Source organism: Amphiura filiformis, chromosome 7 (assembly GCF_039555335.1).
Source record: "Amphiura filiformis chromosome 7, Afil_fr2py, whole genome shotgun sequence".
In the NCBI taxonomy this organism is placed as follows: Eukaryota; Metazoa; Echinodermata; class Ophiuroidea; order Amphilepidida; family Amphiuridae; genus Amphiura; species Amphiura filiformis.
The window spans coordinates 24,354,843-24,372,369 of record NC_092634.1 but is presented as its reverse complement, the minus strand read 5'-3'; the positions used below and the strand labels follow the sequence as shown (position 1 = coordinate 24,372,369).

At 36.5% G+C, this 17,527-nt stretch overlaps 1 protein-coding gene across 1 annotated transcript in view; it reads right to left on the bottom strand.

Annotated features, from left to right (window-relative positions):
- Positions 1–7,095: 7,095 nt before the first annotated feature.
- Positions 7,096–17,527, bottom strand: part of LOC140157728 (PH-interacting protein-like) — a 48,354-nt gene continuing 37,922 nt past the window's right edge. The window contains 5 exon segments of the mRNA XM_072180974.1: positions 7,096–9,149; positions 9,152–9,396; positions 10,166–10,630; positions 15,198–15,466; positions 16,088–16,203. Of these exon segments, the coding sequence (XP_072037075.1) occupies positions 8,826–9,149; positions 9,152–9,396; positions 10,166–10,630; positions 15,198–15,466; positions 16,088–16,203 (1,419 nt within the window). The 3' untranslated portion in view covers positions 7,096–8,825.

The following is a 17,527-nucleotide window of genomic DNA, read 5'->3' as shown; positions in this document are numbered from 1 at the left end:
ATACCTTAAACTGTCAAACATGTTGAGGTAATGCTTAAGTGTCAGTTTTTTTGTAGATTTTAGGATCTCCTTCAGAATTCACAGAAGCATGCAATGAAAATATTCCAGGGAATTCAAATATTGCTCCATCAGCTGAGCAAGTGTGGTTCTTACCTGGTTCTTGTTGTGATGTATCAAATGTAGGGAGGAAATTGGATTCAATACTCTTTGGGCATAACTCAAGAACCGTAAGACCTTCTGAACTGCAAATGCAAAATTTGAATTCTCAAACAGATTTCTCAAAGTTGGATATATTTTGTTATAAAAGTCTTTTATTTTTACAAAAACTATGTCAGACCTGAGCAAGGCTAGTATCAGGTGACACTAACCATGGTTCTTATTAAAGAAATGCTGAAAATGACAATTTTATCTCTTCAGCCTCGATATTGATTTTGTATATGATCATGCTGACACTCTCTGAATGACAACTCAGCAGCTATATTTGTGTTGAGCTTAAATTTCACACTTTTTTAAGTGTCATCTGATAGACTAATAGTATGATAGTGTAATAGTAAAAGTATATCATTTGGTCAAATTTTGACCTCATGATATATATATTTTGTATACTATCACACTCATAGGCATGTAATATTTGTATACTATCTGATGCTGATAACTCTGAACACAACTCAAGATTTCTAGAAAACTGTTCTGTAAGTAAAGCTCATTAATAGAGCATAGAATAACTACTTCACTATATTGCTTTTGTATAGTCTGTAATGTTAGTATCAATTTGACCCTAAAAATACCCACAAATAATTGCCATCTTGTATTAAAATTGAAACCTACTTAAGGCAGCAGAAAAACCTGACGTCACATGCCTTTTCGCTGCTTAGGTATACGATTTATTCCATGTAAGAAAATAAACAGGGTTCAATATTGCCAAATATGGATTGGTGACGTGAGGTTTTTCCGCTGCCTTAACTTCATTCATATGAATAATTGATGTAATTGTAATTGATGTAATTTTCTGTATTCTTGAGTCCCCGACCCTCAAATGTTTTTAACAGTAAAACGTTTATTTTTGCCACCTCTGTCATTCAAAAGGGATGAGGTATAGTTAGAGTGTTGAACTGTATGAGAAATGTTAAGATGTTCAATCCTATGCTGTAGCAATTTTGCTAGATTAATTGAATTCACTACATTTATTCTTTCTACTTTACTAAACATTCAAATTCTTTGTAGTACTCTACTAAGCATTCGAATGGTTCCAAAGTGATGTCAAAGGTGACAAACTGATGGTTATATATTCAGATCATGGCTTTGTCCAACTTCGTCCAGAGAAAATGTTAGTATTTGGAGATATGTCAGACTGGGTTTTACATCCTTTTTTATGTCATACATCACAAAAGAGACCGATTGAATTGTCTGTATATCAGGCATGTGAAAATGTATATGTCCTTATTCTTCCAGGGACTTGCAATTTTAACAATCATCAGGGTATTTGAAACTAGATATTTTACATGCCAAAATCATGTACTATTGTAAATGTTTTATAATGAATGTTAACCAGTGTTGCCAAATATTGTTATGTAGAACTCGCCAGTGTTGAACACATGGATGAGAATTTGATTTTGTTAAAATTTAAAATGTGCAGTGACAACCCAGAGGATGCTACACCTAAAATGTGATTTGATTTAATTTTCACACATACTTTATTGCTCATCACATAACTTTCTTTTCAAATTTCATCATTTTTTGCAAAAATAATATTATTTGAATTGAATTTGAAAGGATATGAATTGAGTCATTTGTTGCTCTTCTTTCGCACACTCTTAGATAGCGAGAACCAATCAGAGCAAGCATTAGAAAAATCCAAACCATGCATTGATTGTGTATAATGTGCACTCCGCCTACTACGTGCAGTGCTTTCGCACACGGGGCTCGTGCATTAGACGCAACAACATCAGCGCACATGTATTATTTTGTCTAATTTCTCTCCCAATAAGTAATACGCATTCATTATCCTATAAATAGCTCCTCTAAAGCGATTGCCGTTCTTTAAAAAAAAAACGAGATTCCTATTACTAAGTGAGCAAGTAAAATTCAACATTTATATTCATGTTGAAATCCACACACCCCCTATGGAAGACATAGCCTTAATCTCCCACAGACAGTTCCAATGGATCCACCGATTCAGATAACCCATTTGAAATTCATACTGCCTGTGTGCATGATTCAGGTCATGTCTTCCATAGGGGGCATGTATTTCAACATGAGGAGCATAGTGCATAATTAATTATCATTGATCATCCTCTGTAGATCTTGTTACTTGCTGTATATGTTTGTTTTCTAAGACGTTTGTGATGTACTATAAGTTTTCACTCAATGTTCTGTCTTTTCTAGGAAAATAAAATTCTAAAAAAATCCAACGACTTTTGTATCATATTATTGTTGCATTGTAACAATGCTGTTTATTGAAATCATAAAACGTATTTCATACAAACACAAAGAAAGCCAATGAATACATTGACTACACAACATTATACAATATGAATAACAAAATAGTCACAATGCCCTGAGTCTTGGGTGTGTTACACTATGGATATATATGTAAGCGGCATAAAAATAGACAACTGGTACATGTATTTTTGCATAAAGAATATGGTGATGACTTGATCAGCGGTAGAAAGCCGTATGTCCATTGTTGGATGGATGTATGTATGATTGTTAGTGACACGCATGAGTTCACTGCTCATGTAATATACATGAGTACTTGCATAATATCACAGGCAACCGTAGATACATGTACAATAGCTACATGGACATACGTCTTTGTGCCGCTGAGCCATCGGTGTGCAAACCATCCCTGATCAAAGCAGTACATATCGAGGTGATCTACAGAGCACTTTCAAACCCACATATGAATCCCGTGATTTCAGTAGCTATACTTTACAACATCACAACACTGGATAGTCAAAATTATTGAATTGGGCGAAATTATTTGGGATAATTAAAAAATCTTCATAATTGAGAGAGATGTTTTTTGAAATGAACCAGACTGCAACTACAGGCATGAAAATTTTCAGCATTTTAGCTGATTTCTTTGTCTGAATCAAATTCACAGAAACTGGTTTTCAGTGGGTTTTTTTTCCAAGACCATGCAGTTTTCATTGTCTGTACTTACATGCCCATATCACGTACATGCATTTCTGTTGAATGCAAGACATTTTGTAAGTCAATAATAATAATCACCACTTGCTATGTCCTTGCACTAAACTACCCATTTGCTTCATGAATCTACTACATGTCAGTACAGTAGTATTTTCAGTATGTGTTTGAGCTTTCCCCTATTTTAAATTCTTAATTTTATTTATCTTGCTGGTTTGCAATAGAACTCCCATGCAAACTTGAGTATCAATGAATAAAAGTGTGATGTAGACCACCCACATTATTTTACTTGAAAATGCAGCACTACAATTCTGGATATAATATCACCTGGAAAAAATATCTTGCAATACACAGACCTGAAACTTTTCCTCTTCTTAGCAGATTTCAGCTTTTTATGTTGATCAAACTTGCATGTTTTCTTTTATTTTCAACTCAATTTGAGCCATTTTACCCAAATTTTACGCTGCTTTTCAGCTTTTTTTTGTGTGTGGAGCATTTCAGCATTTTCCACTGAAGGTCAGTTTCAGGTCGAGCATACATGTTCAGGGTCTTTCAAATAATTGTGGCCATTATGGAAGCCCATCATGTACATGAAGTATACTGTGTGTTATTGCAAAACCATGATTTGTCAGTTCCGCAAAGATTTGTTGTCTGTGTATAACTACCCGGGAAGATGTGCAAGTGTTACATGATGGACACAAATTATTTTGAAAGACCTGTAGTTCCTTGTATTGGTACATTTGTACTGCTGAACGAGTATTAGTCTGTCAAGCTTTGTGCTATTCCAATTGAAATCCATACACCCCTATGAAAGACATGACCTTTATCTCCCACACAGGGGGTGTAGATTTCAAATGGAGTTGCCCAATCAGGTAACCCCATTTGAAATTCGCACTGCCTGAATGGAAGATTGAGGTCAAGTCTTCCATAAGGCTGTGATCACTTAGAAGTATACAATAAATACGGTATTCCCTAAACGATATATGCTCATTTGATCAGGCCGAGTTCAAATAAGAGTATACTATGTGAACTCAGCCTGATTGAATGAGCGTATAGCGTAGAGTGAACGTATACAGTATACTTCTATGTGATCGCAGCCTAAGGGATGTATGGATTTTAACTGTAACAGCCCATTTTACTGGTGCTGGAAGTTTTAATGACAAACAACTAAAGATGGTACCGGTACCTTATTGATACTATAGCAAAGCAAAATTGGATCAAGATGGGGTCATAGATACATGAACCACATTCAAGAAATATACTATGAATCAAAACAGAGCTCTACATAAGATGAGCTAGCGGAAATATAATAGACTGATAACAAAGCAGGATCCTTGAAAATGTTGACAATGAAAGATGCCATCAAGAAAATAGAAAAAGGAGCAGATATATAGAAAAGATGTTTAATTTCATGGGAAGATTAGCCAAAAAAATTAGCAGTACTTGCATTAATTTGAATCCCTATCATATACAGGTCTTGTTTAAAATAAATTACACCAGTGCCCATTGGATAGTTCAGTGGAAACAAAACAAAATAATCTGTCAAAGAGGCACTTCATGATCCTCAGCCTCATCTACCCACATACTCCAAAATAACTGACTTTACACCATGATATGATACCACAGACGTAATGTCCGTGTCCGTAACCTTCCTTGCACTGCAAGTTGCAAGTTTGTTAGTCCAATTTGTATTTTCTGCCCCTCCACATAGAAATTACAACACAGTGGCCTATGGGGCATTGCAATACCTGTAAGGCTGCGATCACATAGAAGTATACTGTATACGGGATTCACTATACGATATACGTTCATTCGATCAGGCCGAGTTCACATAGGATTATACTATGTGAACTCAGCCTGATTAAATGAGCGTATATCGTATAGCGAATGTGATCGCAGCCAAACACAAAATACCTGATAACACAAAACGTTTTCCCCTTTGTATATTATGCCTTGGTAGCATAAATTCCTTGTAAGAACTTGACACAAACTTAATTCCAAGGCCCCAGCAACTTTGCCTCCACTGAACTACACAAAATGGTTATATGAAAATGGCTAAAACAGTGTCTGATCATGCCCAGGAAATTCATTGAGAATTTTGGAAAGAGAATATTCAAATTGATCTATCTTGTGATGTTTATCTTTTAAGTACTGATTTTTTTTCAATGGAAATTGACCATCTATATATATTTGAATTCATAATTTTGTTACAACAACAAAATATTAATGCAAGCTGACACACTGCTTTACCAAAGTATAGAATTACGCCACTGGCATTATTTGAATCTTATTTCACTACTGATATGTGCGAGAATCTATTTGGATTTTGGCAAAAGAATTTCAGTTCAGTTCAGTTTAATCAGAATTTGATGAGAATCTACTTGAATTCTCACCGTATTCCTCAAATTCTGACTGTGACCTGCAAATTTAAAGCAACATTGTAACATTTTTCCCCACAAAATAATTGCTTCTACATTAGATAATGAGCCCTTTTCATTTTAATTCAGAACAAATGAGGTAAAACCAATAAAATTGTTATTTCATTCAAGCGCCTCTATTGTCAATGCGAGTACTAAATTAATGGGGTCGATCGCCTGAATGTGTTCTAAACAACACAAAAAGGCCCTGAATTTTACAGGGTATATTAGTTCATTAAAGTACATTACAATCATGTATAAATTGAAAAATATTGAGGGTGCCCTCATCAGCAAATGTTATAATATTGCTTTAATCCCACATGGGTGAGAATTGTTTAAAAAAATACTGTGATGTGATCACACAAAAACAGTTATTTGTTTTGTGCTCAATATTTGTCTTCATTTTAAGACCATTTTCTTGTCAATATACACAGCTGAAAACCTTATGTTAATTTTGGCTGTATCATTTTACCAAACAAGTAACTTTTTTTTTTATCTCATCACATGTAGAAAAGTGGGGTGCTGAACTTACAAATGGGGGAAAGCTTAAAAATTTTGGGATAACAATGCATCCCACGTTTTCCCGATCAAAACAGAACACAGAACATACATGTTCAGAACTTTGCAGCAAGCTAAACTCAAAATCAACAGACCAATTTATCCCAATGTTAAACAAAAACAAGAAAATATCTATCGTGCATGTATGTAACTCCAAATACGATAATAAAACAAAATTTTAAACAAAACATGGTGCAATACCTGTTGTTTTCATTGATGTTTAAATTTCATTGTATTAATGCAAAGACTTCTTTTTGTCCGTCTTGTAAGATATAAAAAACAATGGTAACAAAAAATACTAGTATTATGCAGCAGTTATGAATGCAAAAGAAGTACAAAATGTAATAAATTTATTAAATAAAGTGGAATGACATCAATGACACCAATTTGAATGTTTACAAGGTACCTGTATTACACTGGGTCATCACTGCAACATATTTTGGATACATTACAACGCCACCAAAGTATATCATTAAGGGATCTGGAATGAGCGTTTCGACAGTATTTTTTGGGGGACAAGAGAGCACATCAGACATATCGAATTGCATTCTGAATACGAAGAATGTCTTTCTGATATCAAATAATTTTCATTTTTTGAAATTCACGATATACAAATTTTATGACAAATTATTAAAATTTGATATTTTTCACATTTTGATATATAACAGTCCTCGAAGTAAATTTTATAAATCTAATGATATATTCTTAAAGTGTATGTAGCTGGGAGGAGAAGCCGACGATCAATTGAACATTTTGACCTTTCATATTGAAGATTTTTTTCCCCCAAAAGACCTAATTTTTTTGGTGTTTTGGGGAAAAAATCCATATCTTCATTACGAAAGGTCAAAATTTTCAATTGATCGTCGGCTTTTCATCCCACCTACATACACTTTAAGTACATATCATCAGATTTATAAAGTTTACTTGAGTACTGTTAAATATCAAAAATATCAATTTTAATCATTTGCCATAAAATGTGTATTACATTGCGAATTTCAAAAATCAAAATTATTTGATATCAGAAGGACATTCTTCGTATGTAGAATGCAATTCGATGTCTGATGTGCTCCAATGTCCCACAATAAATACTGTTCAAATGCTCATACCCCATCCCTTAAAACCATTGGGAAAGCTACGGGCTGAACAGATGTTTCAATATCAAGTTTGGCCAGAGTTAGTTTTAAAAAATCAAACACTTTTAGTGCATGCTGCCAATTTGGCGGGCCCCATTTTGAGACTTTTTGGGGCAGTGTGGTTGGACCACTCATTGCTACAGGCTTTCAAGGTAGATGTTGTTATCCAGCCCAGTAGTGACATACATTCAATAAACTATTAGTGTTGCTATGTTTTAAACAAAATGACAACCATTGCACATATTCCAATTTGTCTGAAGAATGAAGTAATAAAACTTTGTTTTACTGACTTAACCAAAAGATGATCATAGCAGGCCCAACATCCTGTAATGCAAAAGGCCCGAGCACATCTTTATCTGAAGTTACAGTAATAAAAGCAAATTTCCCATGAGAACTACCTGCCGATTGGGCAAAAAGAAGTTTGCTGATGCATTAAGTAACATTAAAGGGAAATCACTGTAGAAAGCTCAATTGCATTGTGGGAAAAGAGCACAACAGCTGCAAATAAAAGCTTTAGTGCAGAGCCCGGGTGCAGAGTCACACTCTGCCCTATACTGGGTCTCATCTCATGTGAGAGTAATGCAAAGTGCGTAATTTCAGTGACAGTTTAGAATCGTGTGCTAACCTAATTGAATCATGTGGGGTATACACATGGGCGGTTTTGTCCACACGATGGTGACGCAACTACATAAACACACAGACGACACTCTCATCTTGAGGCAAGACACAGTATAGTCTCCTCTAGCTGCCGCCAGTTAATCAACTCACTTCACAGAAACCGCCTGCCAATGATGACATCACAAGGCCTTCCTGATTGTCCAAAATATGTCCTACGACTTTATCAAGCATGATTTGAAACAAATGCATAATCAGAAATGGCATATTACAAGTGGCAGACAATTTGTGTGGAGTGAGCAGAATCAAACCAGCAGCGGAGGAGATTATCTCTGCACATAATAATGCACTATGTTCATAGCAACCAAAAGGTGCATCCACTTTGGCACAAATACGCTCCAGCTACGGTGACACCTCGTGCTGTCACAGTGGACAAATTCCATTCACTGTCAGAAGATATTTGTGAGTGCGAATTCAATAGAGCAAATCAATGTACAATCAATACAGCCTTGATTTGCTAAGAATTGAAAAGAGCACCTGTCTCATCAAACCACTCTAATACCACTTTGAAAGTGACAGAAGTGTCATAAGAATTGGAACAGATAATAAGGGCCGCTACAGACACCGGGTATTTGACGTATAATATTTGATGTAACATATCTATGTTATTTAATCTAGTCCCATTCTATTTCCAGTAATGTTTAAGTTCTAATGAATGTTTGATGACGTAAAATTGCTATGTTACGTATAATATCTTATCGATTTTACGTCATCAAACATTCGTTAGAACTTAAACATTATTAGAAATAGAATGGGACTAGATTAAATAACGTAGATATGTTACATCAAACATAATACGTCGAATAAAAAGTCTGTAGGGTCACCAACACTCGTAAGTATCATTACTTCATACTTCAAACTTCTTTAAGTACAGCACCTTGTTGCTGATGATTTAATCGCCTAAAAGACTAGCTCTAGCTCGTTGTGTTAACCTCCTTACTCTCCCTCTACTCGATATTGTTGTGGGTGTATTCTCATCATCGGATGACCCTTCTGTGCCAGCCTTCTGTGCCAATTCTTCTTCAGAATCACTATGATCATATAACACAGTTCTCTTTCCCTGATTACGTGTTCTCCTTGTTGGCACTGCATCGTACTCAAAATCACTTGAGTATCTGCGACTTGTCTTTCTAACCGATTTTCTCGGTTTAGTTCTCTTTTTCGTCTTTTTGGAATGTACTACTTTTTTACTACTTCGAGTTCTTCGAGTTGGTTCCTCTTCGAACTGTCACTGTCACTATCAGAGCTCCCTGATTCGGAGTCAGAGTCTGAACTTGAAGAAGAGTCACTATCAACATCCTCTTCCATGCTCTCTTCAGCCTCACTGCTACTTTCTTTCTTCTTCTGGACTCGTTTTCCGACACGGTCCTCCTCATCATCATCAGGTTCACCGTACGAGACATTTGCTCTCTTCCGAGGTGAGCTCCTTGGCTTTTTGTACCCGTTGGTTAATTTCCTTTTAGCTGAAAGAAAGGAGATGACAAAGACACATTTTGAGACAAATATTCTGATATAAATTTCTGTAAGGCAAAACTAAATTAAACCTTTGCCTCAAAGCTCTTTTGATGTTGAAAATCTGATGTGGTATAGTCTTTTTTTTTACCTTTCGACTTCCATTGCAGGGATTTCAACACATTTCTAAATGTTAATTATATCTGATGACAGTTAGGTACTTTTTTTATGATTCAAAAATAGACAGATTCACTGCACAGATGTTTTTTGTTTTTCTTTTTCGGAAAAAATAGGCTAATGATTAATTTTGTCATTAAAACGAATGCACACCGGAGCTTTTAAATCTCAAAAGTGTTTTTTTGCCTCATACTTCTTCAAATCCTATGACTCTGCTTCATCCTTTGAATCATGTGCCTTACTTGACCACTCCACCAAAAAGAGAACTGTTTATATATCTTTTCAACATGATTATTCCAATCCAAGTAAAACAGCAAAACAAAAAGAAGTTAAGATAAAAGAACTTTTTTTAAAGCAATTATAGGTGCTTAACCAGATTGATAACCTCATGGTAGTTTGGTAGTTAGCACCCCAGAAGTTGTATACTGTTCTATGGACCGCTGCATGTGTAATACACATTGTTGCTTCTACAATCCAAATTGCTGCAACAATTTAACTCAGGTGATGGGCCTCAATGTGAGGTAGAAAACACAATGTGTTGTATACAAGCTGGTTACACACCTTTCATAAAATAAAATGAATCATAAAATGAACCCAAATTACCTGATTTTGGTTTGCCATTGACAGTCTTTTTTGCAGCTTTGGTGGTCTTTGCCGTCACTTTCTTTTCCTCCTCTTCTTCCTCTTCCTCCTCTTCTTCGGTATCATCACTCTCCTCCTCTTTGTCATCACTGTCCTCCTCTTTGTCATCACTGTCCTCTTCTTTGTCATCACTGTCCTCTTTGTCATCACTGTCGTCTTCTTTGTCATCACTGTCTCCTTCTTTGTTATCACTACTATCATCGCTGTCATCACCATCGCTGCTCTCATCTTTATCTTCCTCTACCTTTTCCTCGTCCTCCTCTTCTGATTCTAGTTTGAGTTTCTTTGCTGCTTTCCTCGTTTTCCCTTTGCCTTTCCCTTTAGCTTTCCCTTTGGTTTTCCCCTTGGGTTTCTTGGTCTTCTCTTCTTCATCCGATACTTCTGTATCATCTGAACTGCCTTCTGGATTCAAAAGTAATTTATAAGCTGAAGACAAAATGTGCGACAAGCGTATGAAGCAGTTAGCAATCTAGGGTTAACATGCAGACTACATGAGCAGAAGCAGCAAATGGAATGAAAATTGCAGAGATACAGTACAGAATTCCATCTACAAGCATGCCTCTAAATGAGTTTTTTTTACGAAAGAGACAAAGGGCAGACACGCTCCACAAAAACATTTCAATAGATTGGTCTTACAATAAGGCCAAGAAAAAAAAAAAAAATTGTTTGCTTGCCCTCAATTAAATTTTAAAAATTGGGTCGGTCGGTCGGGATTTTTTTTTTTTTTTTTTTTTTAAATTACTAGGAAACTCTAATGTTTGTATTAATTAAGGCTCAAAATATGAAAAATCAGACAATTTTGGTGTCAAAATGAATCAACTAATATTAGAAAACAACTAAAATGTTGAACACAAGCTCTAAAATACATTTTTTTTACATCTTCAGAATGCAAAAATTTGAAAAGAAAAAAAAAACTTTTTCAGGAATTTCCAAAAATAGGGTCGGTATTCTTTTGTACAGTAAATAGAAAAAAACACCTTTTTTTCTGATTTCCAAAATTAGGGTCGGTCGGTTGAGGGCAAGCAAACAACTTTTTTTTTTTTTTTTAATACATGTTTGTACAGCTGCCTGTATCAGTAATATACTCAAACTCCAAATAATGTTTTTGTGGTGGGTGTCTGCCTTTCGTCTTGTCAAAAAACAACCAACTCATTTGGAGGCATATGTGACATGTCATGTCAAAAGGAGACACTTTTGGGCAGGATCGTAAATGGAGATATTACCAAAAGTCTGCCTGGGGGTGATTTTTTCACAATTTGGGTTTGTTGTGAATTTGTGATGTTATTAATGTAAAAGATATAGTCTGATAGTTTCAGACCGAAATATAACTGGCATCATGTAGTTTTTGAGACATTTTTAAAGTTAATTTCTACTCTTAACATTGTCAATAATATTTTTAAAGGCTGATATCTCAATTTCCAATTTTATAATACCATAACTTCCGAACTCAATATCTTCCCTTAGAATGTCCTATTTCATTGGGGAAAACGGAGTTGTGGAGCAAAATATCTGTATATTTAAGATAAAATCTCAAAATTGATAACCTGCCCAAAAGTGTCTCCTTTTGACATGACACGTCACATATATACTTGTAGATGGAATTCTATGTATATTGATTACAAAGATATGGTAAAGAAAGACTCTGGCCGGATTTATACTTCTTATTTAACATCAAATATTTCATGCAACAAGTATTCCCTATTGAATCTATTTCCAGTTATAACTAATAACAATGTTTGTTAAAAATATAAAATCAATAATATATTTCTACCAGCTATTTCATGTCAAATACAAGTGATTTTTCATCAACAAACATGTGTTACAAGATCAACTGAATTGAAACTGATTGAATAACAAATACTTGTCGCACAAAATATTTGATGTCAAATGAATAAGGTCCGAGATTGCCTAGTGCATTGCAAGGGATTGGCAGGAAGGAGTGGACCCCAATTATTGCAATTAAGTTTAAGCATGAAGCTATAAAGCATACTTATGTACAGCAGGTGTGGTCCTATTTAGGAGGCCATGCACAGATAGTATGAATCAGGATTGCTGAGTGCATTGCAAGAGATTAACAGAAAGGATTAGGCCCAATTATTGCAAATATACGGTCCACAACTTTTAAGTTCCCCCCAATACTTTTTATAATAAGTCGAAACATATTTTACGAAATGTAAAAATGTAAAAAGAAATGTACAGCCGTATTTGTTTTACACATGTGGAGTAATTTATTGCGTCACATGTCATTGCGTTCAGTCACAATGGTTAGTTGTGTAAGAAAAGAGGCCGTTTTAAAAGTAACACCTGAGTCCATAGCAGTCAGGTTTTCTTTAACAAACACATGAATACACCTGGGCTACTGTATTGTTTGAGAGCTGACTTCTATGGACTCAGATGCAACTTTTTCACTGTTTAAAACAGTCTCTTTTTTTACATAATGAACCATTGTGACTGAACGCAATGATGTGTAACGCTATAATTTGGTCCATATGTGCAAAACAAATACGGCTATCCATACCTTTTTACATGTTTGAATTTTGTCAAATACTTTTCTATTTATTTTAAAAAGTATTTAGGGGGAACATAGAAGTTGTGGACCCTATAGGTTGAAGCATGAAGCTATGATGCATACAGCAGGTGTGATGACTGTGATCCTATTTAGGAGGCCATGCACAGATAGACTATGGACTAAAATTTGTTCCAAAACCGACTTGTATTGAGTACAAATTCAAGCAACAACTTCAATCTATTCTTCTAGTTTCCAAAATACACCAGGCACAAAAAGAAACTCGTCAGTTATATTCATCCTTGCTGTTCTATAACTTGATAATTTTGGATTATTCTGAAATATACATTTTGTTAATTGGTCGTTGCTTTCTCATTTGACACCCTGTTCGTGAAAAACGAACAAGAATTGACCAAGATATGCGCCTCCAAAGCCTCAAACCCCAAAATCAAAAGTCGCATTTTCAACGATTTTCAATGGGAACGCATCGTTGTATTGCACACAAGCACCACGGGCCAATCAATAAAGCACACAGTGTAACAGGCACAATTGAATCGTTAAATTTGCAACTTTTCATTTTGGGGTTTGAGAGTTTGGAGGCGCATATCTTGATCAATTCTTGCTCAATGTTCACAAACAGGGTGTCAAATGAGAAAGAAAAGTCCAATTAACAAAATGTATATTTCAGAATAATCCAAAATTATCAAGTTATTGAGTAGCAAGGATGAATATAACTGACGAGTTTCTTTTTGTGCCTGGTGTACATCACTAACCAACAATGCATTGAGCTATTCCAGTTGAAATCCATAAACCCCCTATAGAAGACACAACCTTAATCTTTCACAGAGTGGATGTGAATTTTACCTGCATGTGTGACTCCATTTGAAATCTACACCCCTGTGTGAGAGATTAAGGTTATGTCTGTCTTCCATAGACGGTGTATTGAATTCAACTGGAATAGCCCATTGCTCATCTACATTAACTATACTGGGAATTTCAATTGAACGAACACAGCTTTCAACAGCTGTATTCGAACCAAACGTGATCGTATATCGCTTATTTCAAACTACAACACGAACGCACGACCTTGGATACAGTAATTAAAATTCTAACCAATCACAAGTGAGTTGACATGGTCGCATTACATGCGAGCGCTCATCACACAGTGTATACGGAAGATCGCAAGCTGTTTTGCAGCTGTGTTCATTCAATTGAAATTTCCAGTACAGTAAAGCATATAACTACAGCAGGGCTACAAGTTACAGGAAGCAGAAAGCGATTACTACAGCAAAGTGGTACTCCATGACTAAACAGTACATGCACAATAAATATCCTTAGCTAAATGTCAACCTGTATAGCTAACCAGCCACCATTGCAATATTTGTCAAAATCAGAAGTAAAATTCCTTCTACAAAAGCTTCATACTGCGAGTATCCAATCACGCAAGGTCAAGACAAAAAATGCTTGCTTGTCCTTGCACTCTCTGAGGACAGGGTCAGTCAGATTTTTTAAATTATTTTATAGGCCATAGTCAAAACATGTATAGGCTTAATTAGCTTAATAAAAAAAGACTAAAATAGGTGTGAATTGGTGTGGTATTTTTCTACTTTTTAATAGTTTAGAAATGTTTAAAAAAATGCTTAAAACCTTTTCTGGATGTCCAAAATTCTGAAATAAATAAGAAAACTCTTTCTGAAATTTTCCAAAACATATTCCAGCTTTTTGAGATAATGGTCGGTCAGGTGAGGACAAGCAAACAAAGTTTTTTGTATAAGTATACAGTGCCGTTAATTGGCAGCTCACACAATATACCAGCTACAGTTAAGCCCCTCTTAGTCCACAAATGCTGATGGCGAGCACATAGTGGAGGGTTAAATGTTAATTTTGGCTGTTTTGAAGGCAGTCATGCAATTGGCTAGAGCCTACTAGGGCACAATGGGCTAATCCAGTTGAAATCCCCTATAGAAGACAGGGCCTTAATCTTCCATGCAATTGTGAATTTCATGGCAGGCATGAGAAGAGATTTCCATGACAAAACAGGAAAATTCTGAAAAAGCAGGAAAAAGTGCGTAAAATATGGCAAAAATTCTCCGAAACGGGCTAAAAATAAATAAAAATGTGGAAATTTGGACAACAAAAAAGCAGGAATTCCTGCTTGGGCAGGAAAATTCTCATGCCTGAAATGGGGTTACCTGAATGGGTGACTGCATTTGGAATCTACACCCTGTGTGTGGGAGATTAAGGTCATGTCTTCCATAGGGGTGTATGGATCTCAGCTGGAGTAGCCCAATGGCAATCTCATACTAAAGAATGTGTCCAAAATTAAACATTTTACGGGCACAAAGGCAAAGGCATGGGGTGCACCCATGGCAAATGCCTTTGGTGCCTTTGGTTATTATTTTTCCTGCAGTGTCCTCCCTGTAAGAGGAATTTTACTTGATATTTTAAGGAACTTTAATATAACATTTCCACATGCAAGCTACCTACCTTCCTTCACTTTGCGAGCTGATGCTCTCGTTGGAAGGCCCCTAATGTTCTTGCTCTCTGATGCTTTATTGAGTGACTGTTTGCTGGTTTTAGTACTGCTACTGGGTTCCCTGGATGAAGATGATGATGCTGCCTGATGAGGACTTGATGGTCCTGGTTCCTGTTCTGAGTCATCGTCATCATCATTGTCATCGTGTTTTGAGGTAGATGGCATATTCTTGCTTTTGTTCGAGGTACGCCTGTCTTTTTTCCTTTTATGCTTTAAACGCCTAAAGAAGAGGAAATATCGATTATTAAATCTTGGAGATTCCTCATTCACATACATTTTACTATTCAAAAAATAAGAAATTAACTACTGTTGTTAAATTTAATTCTCTGACATGACATGTACAATTTGAAAGCCAAGAATGCGCCCACAAGCATTCCACACAAATATGACATTGTAAACGCCACATTGTTATTAAGTAGCCAGTCGCTAAGGTCAGAGATTCTACTATAACATTCACTTTTGTCAGAGAATTAAAAATAGCAACAGTAATAATGAATGTTACCTCTAATGTACTATTCGGCGATCACACGGTCATCTCAAACCTAGGTTCTACCTGCAAAGTGCATGCTGTGTGTGCGTATGCCTGTCGAAGGCACGCTTTAATAACCGCGTTCACGTTACAAAAGCCTTCTGGCGCGATGGAAAGAAAGCGCAAGAAGCAAAAATGCACTTTTTTTTTGGCGGATCCGTGGAAAGGGGAATAATGTCAGAGATGCAACCAAGGAGAATGCATGTGCTTATGTGACATCTCACCCTTACCAGTACTCCCTCAATTACAAAAGATTGGTTGCAATACTGATTAAATTTGCTGAAAGAATTTATTATGTCATCATAGAATTACCTTTTGAGACCTGCTTTGACTTGTTTCTCATACTTCACTGCAGATTTGTAGTCGCTGACAACAGACCTAAAATGATCCTCAAAGAGGGCTGATAGTCTTAACATCATACCATATATCTGAAAAGGAATGAAACAGTTTTAGCAATTCATCATTAATCATTCCCCACATCTTTTGATTTGTCATCAAATGGAAGCATTGAGATTGAAAATCATCTCATCAAAGATTTAACTAGAGCGGTTCTCGACTTGCGCGGTTCTCGACGCAAAGCGTCGGCCGCAATGCCTCCACCTCGAGGCGTATCATTTTAACCGGTGCAATTTCACTAGGAGCTGGCCATCTATAGATGACAGTGCATGTTTTTAGGAAAAGTGTAACAAATGAAAGATCCTTGACCCGATCGATAGATGACCCCAAGATGACCTTGGGTGACCTTGACCCACTAACCAAACCTACTGGTGACCCCGGATGACCCCAAAATGACCTTCCAACAATTTAACTCTAAATGTTGACTGTACCCACCAAGTTTCATGCCCATACGACAGTTTTAAGTTATTTGACCTCAGATGACCCCTGGGTGACCCTGGATGACCCCAAAATGACCCTCCAAGAATTTGACTCTAAATGTTGACTGTACCCACCAAGTTTCATGCTCATATGACAGTTTTAAGTTATTTGACCTCAGATGACCCCTGGGTGACCCTGGATGACCCCAAAATGACCCTCCAAGAATTTGACTCTAAATGTTGACTGTACCCACCAAGTTTCATGCTCATATGACAGTTTTAAGTTATTTGACCTCAGATGACCCCTGGGTGACCCCAAAATGATCCTCAAAAAATTTGGTTCTAAATGTTGACAGTACCCACCAAGGTTCATGCCCATACAACGGTTTTTGCTAGTTTGACCTCAGATGACCCCTAGATGACCTTGGGTGACCTTGACCCACTAACCAAACCTACTGGAATTTGAAGACTGCCAACGACCATCCCTCCACCAAATTGCATCACTGTACACCAAGGTTCATGCCCATACGACGGTTTTTGCTAATTTGACCTCAGATGACCCCTAGATGACCTTGGGTGACCTTGACCCCTGGGTGACCCCAAAATGATCCTCAAAAATTTGGTTCTAAATGTTGACAGTACCCACCAAGGTTCATGCCCATACAACGGTTTTTGCTAGTTTGACCTCAGATGACCCCTAGATGACCTTGGGTGACCTTGACCCACTAACCAAACCTACTGGAATTTGAAGACTGCCAACGACCATCCCTCCACCAAATTGCATCACTGTACACCAAGGTTCATGCCCATACGACGGTTTTTGCTAATTTGACCTCAGATGACCCCTAGATGACCTTGGGTGACCTTGACCCACTAACCAAACCTACTGGAATTTGAAGACCGCCAACGACCATCCCCCCACCAAATTGCATCACTG